Source organism: Ursus maritimus, unplaced genomic scaffold (assembly GCF_017311325.1).
Source record: "Ursus maritimus isolate PB19 unplaced genomic scaffold, ASM1731132v1 scaffold_7, whole genome shotgun sequence".
NCBI lineage: Eukaryota > Metazoa > Chordata > Mammalia > Carnivora > Ursidae > Ursus > Ursus maritimus.
Window position 1 is genome coordinate 51965602 of NW_024426885.1, and position 7401 is coordinate 51973002.

General features: G+C 37.5%; 1 protein-coding gene across 1 annotated transcript; it reads right to left on the minus strand.

The window, feature by feature from the left end:
• Positions 1-1450: 1450 nt before the first annotated feature.
• On the minus strand, positions 1451-3002 carry LOC103668023 (40S ribosomal protein S27-like). The gene has a single exon (XM_040624429.1). The coding sequence runs from the start codon at positions 2790-2792 to the stop codon at positions 2610-2612; it is 183 nt and encodes a 60-aa protein (XP_040480363.1). The 5' UTR covers positions 2793-3002; the 3' UTR covers positions 1451-2609.
• Positions 3003-7401: the final 4399 nt, after the last annotated feature.

The following is a 7401-nucleotide window of genomic DNA, read 5'->3' on the forward strand; positions in this document are numbered from 1 at the left end:
CTTTGGCTCTTTGGGCAACTAATCTTTGACAAAGCAGGAAAAAACACCTAGTGGAAAAAAGACAGTCTCTTCGATAAATGGTGCTGGAAAATTGGACAGCTGTATGCAAAAGAATGAAACTTGACCACTCTCTCACACCATACACAAAGATAAACTCCAAATGGTTGAAAGACCTCGATTTGAGACGGGAATCCATCAAAATCATAGAGGAGAACATAGGCTGTAACCTCTTTGACATTGGCCAAATGTCAACTTCTTTTATGACACATCTCTAATGGCAAGAGAAACAAAAGATAAAATGAACTTGTGGGACTTCATCAAGATAAAAAGCTTCTGCACAGCCAAGGAAACAGTCAAAAAAACTAAGAGGCACCCCATGGAATGGGAGAAGACATTTGCAAATGACACTACAGATGAAAGACTGGTATCCAAGATCTATAAAGAACTTCTCAAACTCAATACACATGAAACAAATAATCAAATCAAAAAATGGGCAGAAGATATGAACAGACACTTTTCCAATGAAGACATACAAATGGGTAACAGACACATGAAAAAATATTCAAAATCATTAGCCATCAGAGAACTTCAAATCAAAACTACATTGAAATACCACCTTATGCCAGTTAGAATGGCAAAAATGGACAAGGCAGGAAACAACAAATGTTGGAGAGGATGTGGAGAAAGGCGATCCCTCTTACACTGTTGGTGGGAATGCAAGTTAGTACAGCCACTTTGGAAAACACTGTGGAGGTCCCTCAAAAAGTTAAAAATAGAGCTACCCTGTGACCCAGCAATTGCACTACTGGGTATTTACCCCAAACATACAGACATAACATAATAAAAAATTAAAAATAAAGTTAAATAGGCACACACACACACACACACACACACACACCAGTATTTAAAGAGTAACCTTTTTTTCTTTTTTTAATAATAATTTTTTATTATGTTAGTCACCATACAGTACATCCCTAGTTTTTGATGTAAAGTTCCATGATTCATTACTTGCATGTAACACCCAGTGCACCATGCAATGTGTGCCCTCCTTAATACCCATCACCAGCCTATCCCATTCCCCCACCCCCCTCCCCTCTGAAGCCCTCAGTTTGTTTCTCAGAGTCTGTAGTCTCTCTTGGTTCATTCCCCCTTCTGTTTACGCCCCCCCTTTCTTCTTCCCTTTCGTCTCTTACTGATCTTCCTACTTCTTTTGTTCCATAAATGAGTGAAACCATATGATAATTGTCTTTCTCTGCTTGACTTATTTCACTTAGCATTATCTCCTCCAGTCCCGTCCATGTTGCTGCAAATGTTGAGAAATCGTTCTTTTTGATGGCTGAGTAATATTCCATTGTATATATGGACCACATCTTAATCCAGTCATCTGTTGAAGGGCATCTCGGCTCCTTCCACAATTTAGCTATTGTGGACAATGCTGCTATGAACATTGGGGTGCATATGGCCCTTCTAAAGAGTAACCTTTTCTAATGCATTTAAAATATACCAAATTTCTACTTACACAATTTATAGGGACTACATTATCATATAATGTAAGTATTATCATGCTGAATCTCACAGACTCTTTATGTTGTCTTCTTTCGATTTCAAGGATGAGTAAGTTCTAATGTCCTCTAATTTGTCCTGTCTGTGCATAGATACAGAGTACTTAATAAAAATGTAATAATATTCCCTAAATCAGTGTTTGTGTTAGATTAAAAAAATATATCTCTATCTCTATCTATATCCCAAAATGTGTTTATTGGGATAGTTTTCCACTCATCTTGATTCAGGGTGCTTTTAATTCTTTTTTTTTAAATTTATTTTAATATATTTATTGTTTTAAATAATGACAGTTTAAAATAGTAACACCCACAAAGCCAGTATCATTATTTTAAAAGTTTAGTATAACCAGAACCCTGCTGAGAAGTAAGTTTATGTAATTCACCCAGAGTTTTTAAATTCATTCATCAAATATTAATTAAACATCTAAAATATTCCAGGTACAACATTAAGCCCCGGGTACTCAAAGATTAATACAGCATGATACCTAACCTTAAGAAGCTTACAGCTTTTGGGGCAAGACACAACATTCTTCAGATCACTGAACAATGAATGTATGGTGGTTAAGTTAGAGATTAATGCAATGCTATGGGGTGCTTACCAAGAGTGTGAATCCAGCCTGGAGGCCTTCCTGGAGTGGAGTGGTGTAGACCTGTGAAAGTGGGCATACATGCTTTGCAAACTATAAATACTATGCAAATGTAGGCAATTATTATTGATATACATTCTTACTGAAGAGCTCCGCCTATAGGAAAAGACAGTTAAATAGTCTGAAGTGAAAAATGATTACTTATTTTTGCTAAGATTCATACTGCTCTTTCCTTGAACGGAACTGCTGGAATACTACTTAGTGACTAGTGTCAAGGGAATATCCAGAAAAAACAAAAACAGAAAAAAATTATTGGTGCATTTAGCATAGAATTTAACTTTTAAATCATGTGGCCCAGTGCTATACGTTGTAGATACTAAATAATGTATATTCAGTGACAGTCACAAACTTGGTCATTGCTTCCAAATAGTATTAAGACCTTAATTCCATCAGGGTGCTTTTAGTTCTGCTTGCATCTGAAGGAGCATCCTTCTGTAAGCCTTGCTTTTCCTCCTGTACACTGGGGAAGGGCAGTGGAGAAGCCAACACACGAAACTACTGTTTGTGCGTGGCTAACGATGGTACTGATTTTGTAGCATCCTGGATACTTCACATCCATGAAGTAGGAGTTGGGGCTCTGCATCAGGCACTTCTTGTGCTTACTTTTTTCCTACTCTGGGGATGGGTGGAGGAGGTCCTCTCATGAGGAGGTTGTCGCCACTGGAAAGCAAAAAAAAAAAAAAAAAAAAAAAAAAAAAAAAAAAAAAAAAAAAAATCCTAATGTCTTTATAATCTTTATCTAGGCTAGTTTCTATGAGACAGCATTTCACTGGGATGTATTCTTTTAGGAGTAGTAAATACACTAGAAATTATTTGCATGAGATTTACTTTTTTCTCTGTTAACATAATTTTTATTTTTTTTAAAAAGAATTTCTTTTTAAAATATTATTTATTTATTTATTTATTTATTTATTTGAGAGAGAGTACTAGTGGGATAAGGGGCAGAGGGAGAAGCAGACTCCCCACTGAGCAGGGAGCCCGATTGTGGGGCTCAATCCCAGGACTCTGAGATCATGACCTAAGCCAAAGGTAGACGCTTAACCGTCTGAGCCACCCAGGTGCCCCTGCTACATAATTTTTCATTTGCATGAGATTTTTAAAAATGCACTACTGATTTTTATTAAGTTTCTGTCCTTTTTTCATAAGCTTTAAAACAGATTTTGTTGTTTAGAGCAGTTTTAGATTACTGAAAAATTGAGATGATAGTACAGAGTTCTCTATATAGTTCCTCATCCAGTTTTCATTATTTTTAACATTTTAGAGTATTTATTGCAGTTAATGAATCGATATTGATACATCATTATTAACCATTTCAGATTTCCTCAGCTTTTATGTAATGTCTTTTCTTTGTCCCAGGGTCCCATCCAGAGCACCATGTTAATTTAGTAGTCATGTCTCCTTAGGCTCTTCGTGGCTGTCACAGACTTCCTTGTTTTTGATGACCTTGATGGTTTTGAGGAGTACTAGTCAAGTATTTTTAGGATGCTTCTCTTTTGGAGTTTGTCTGATGTTGTTCTCATAATTAGACTGGGGTTGTGGGTTTTTGAGTGTATTAATGTTAAAAGTAAAACAGTCTTACCAGCAAACAGTTTATTTTACCAGCAAAAATATGTTCATTTGGGAATAACAGAGAATTGCAATTCAGGCTGTGCAAGCTATATGGCAAAGCCATAGGCAAATCTCGCAAACAAAGGAGAGGAACATTATTTTATGGAGAAAGAGGAAGTTGGGAGGGGTTGTTTTGAACAAAAGTCCATTGGAGGAAAGCAAGAGTGTAGGGTGAATTTTCATTGCCTGAGTTGCAGTTAGCAGATTTTTTATACGAGATGTAATATACATTTCCATCTGTTGGGAGCTGTAGTTGATGATTTTTTTCCAGTGATGATTCTTCTGTTGAATTTGTAATTGACAGTTCCTCCTGTAATTGATATAGAGTGGTACAGATCCCCCTTCCAGCCTCCCCTTCTAGCATCCAGAGTCCATTTTAGTGAGGTTTCCCTTTATTAATTTTCACGGGTGGAAGATCACAGAGATACAGTGCTCTTCTTATTACATCGTATCAAGGGTATATATTATCGACATGATTTGTCATTGTTGATAATGACCTTAATCACCTGGCTGAGGTTGTCAAGTTTCTCCGCTAAAGTTAGTCTCCCCCTTCCCTTTTTCCGTGCTGTACTTTTTTTTTTTTTTTTAAGAGAGAGAGGGAGAGAGAGAATCTTAAGCTGGCTCCACTCCCAGTGCAAAGCCTGACGTGACGCTTGATCTCAGGACCCTGAGATCATGACCTGAGCTGAATCAGGAGTCAGGTGCTTAACTGACTGAGCCACCCAGGTGCCCCTCCATGCTGCAGTTTTTGGAGGGAGGTCTCCACGCACTTAAGGAGTGGGATTTATGGTCCCCATCCTTGCAGGTGGAGTATCTGTATAAATTATTTGGAATTCTCCTGCAAAGGAAGTTTGTTCTTTTCCATTTGTTTATTTAATCATTTCCTTATTATCAGTATGGACTCAAAGATACTTATTTTGTACTTCAGGTTATAATCAGATTTGGCTTTTAGAAGCTCATTCGGTTTGTCTCCTGTGTCCCTTTGAGATACCTCTGTCAATTTAGGATTTTTGTTTTGTTTTTAGCATTTCCTTAGTTTCTGACATTATAAGATGCTCAGGCTCATCTTGTGTATTTCCTGTCCCAGTCCTGGAATCAGCCATTTCTCCAAGAAACCTGGGTTTCTTTTGTTGGAGAGTGGTGTTAGAAACTAAGATCTTGTCTCTAGGTATGCTTGTTACAACTAGGGTGTCATTGATTCTAAGCATTCTCAGCCGACAGAATAAGTACATATATGTGTATATGCATATATACATATCTATAACTATTTCTAGATGTAACCATCTATATTTTTATTAAGCTAAACACACATTCATATTCTAACTCTAATCCATTACCACATGGATCATTTTAACCTTTTCTTCCTGCTTATCTGTAATCTTCCATTCCAAAAGTGAGAACACTTCTACCATCCACCATTCAGTTACCTAATTGTTCAGGTTCAGTAAATATGTATAGTGGTTTCAGAATTGTTAATCTGAACACCAGTGGGAAACAGCTTTATTAGCTAGAGTACAATACTAATGTGCAGTTCCCTGTGCTTTTAGTCTAACAGACTCCAGTAATTTCCAAAGTTATGTAGGTCAGTACCTTTATCCACTGTCCTCTTCAATGATGTTGTTTCATAGTTTTGTATATTTTTATTATGGCTAATTTTAAGCATGTACAAAAATAAGGAGAAGAGTATAATGAACCACATGTACCCATCACCAGCCTCATGAAAATTATTAAATACATGGTCAGTTGTGTTTTATCTATACTCCCTTGTTACTCCCCCTAGTCAACATGTGATTATTTTGAAGTAAATCCCATGGTTATTTTGAACTAGTCCTACGTATATTATTTCCTCTGTAAATATTCCCAAATGAGACTTACCATAATTTAACCAGTCCCCTATTTTTTTTTTGAAGATTTTATTTATTTATTTGACAGAGAGACAGCAAGAGAGGGAACACAAGCAGGGGTAGTGGGAGGGGGAGAAGCAGGCTTCCCACTGAGCAGGGAGCCCAACGCCGGGCTCGATCCTAAGACCCTGGCATCACGACCCAAGCCAAAGGCAGACGCTTAATGACTGAGCCACCCAGGCGCCCCTAACCAGTCCCACATTGACAGATAGTTTTTATTTATTATAAGTAGTGTAACTGTAAATGTCCATTTACATTTATCTTTGCAACTGCAGGGTAAATTTCTTTCTTTTTTTTTTTTTTGAACATATGGATTTATTTTATTTATTTATTTATTTTTTAATGATTTTTTTATTATATTATGTTAGTCACCATACAGTACATCCCTGGTTTCCGATGTAAGGCTCGATGATTCATTAGTTGTGTATAACACCCAGTGCACCATGCAATACGTGCCCTCCTTACTACCCATCACCAGCCTATCCCATTCCCCCACCCCCCTCCCCTCTGAGGCCCTCAGTTTGTTTCTCATAGTCCACAGTCTCTCATGTTTCATTTCCCCTTCTGATTACCCCCCTTCTTTATCCCTTTCCTCCCCTACCAATCATCCTAGTTCTTATGTTCCATAGATGAGAGAAATCATATGATAGTTGTCTTTCTCTGCTTGACTTATTTCACTTAGCATTATCTCCTCCAGTGCCGTTGCAGGGTAAATTTCTAGAAGTTGAATCGCTGAAACAAAGATATAAGTATTTAAAATTTGAGAAATACTGCCAAATTTATTTTAACACTACCAAGAGTAAATGAGAATTTATCCTTCTCTGTACCCTCACCTACACTGATTTTATCCAACTTTTAAATATTTGGCAATCCGAGATCTGAAAAACGATATGTATCTTTCTTTTGCACTTCTTTAATTATAAATGGATAGGAAATTTTTCTTATCTTTAGTGGTCACCAATTTTTTCTTTCTGTGAACTGTACATTTAAATTCTTTGCTTGTCTAAGAAAAGGAAATAAATTGTCACAAAGGTCCAGTTTCCTTTCCTAAATCATTAATACTGTGCTGTCACATCTCCCCTTTTCCTTATTCCTAGTTCAGATCACCATCTCAGGAGTGGTATTTATGTCCCTTCAATGAAGGTAAATACCTGCCCACTTTTTTTCTTCTGTCCTCTTTTCACCCACCAAAGGTTCTTAGCTCTCTGTTTTTTTGTGAACCCTGGATGCAGTCAGATTGTTTATCAAACAGATGTTTTGTTTTTTCTAAGATTTTATTTATTTATTTGACAGAGAGGTAGGGAGATAGCACAAGCACGGGGAGCAGCAAACAGAGGTCAAAGGAGAAGCAGACTCCCTACTGAGCAGAGAGAGCCCAATACAGAGCTCTATCCCAGGACCTTGGGATCGTGACCTGAGCTGAAGGCAGACGCTTAACTGCCTGAGCCACCCAGGTGCCCCTCAAACAGATGGTTTTAAGTCAGCTTCTGAGGGAGTACTCTAGGGAAATATGCCCAAGAAGCCACAGGAAGGATTTCTACAGACATGTGGGGGAATGTTTGTAATTGTTTAGCAAAGAGTATGCCCAGTGAATATCACTTCAGCCTGCTTTGTTCATCTGTTCTGTCTTTCCATGTAAACACAAGACATGCACTCTGACTTTTGCTGTTATGCCTTTTT

What these genes read in the sequence shown, in the direction of transcription:
- LOC103668023 (XM_040624429.1), bottom strand. Translation starts at nt 2,792, where the DNA reads ATGCAGAGCCCCAACTCCTACTTCATGGATGTGAAGTATCCAGGATGC.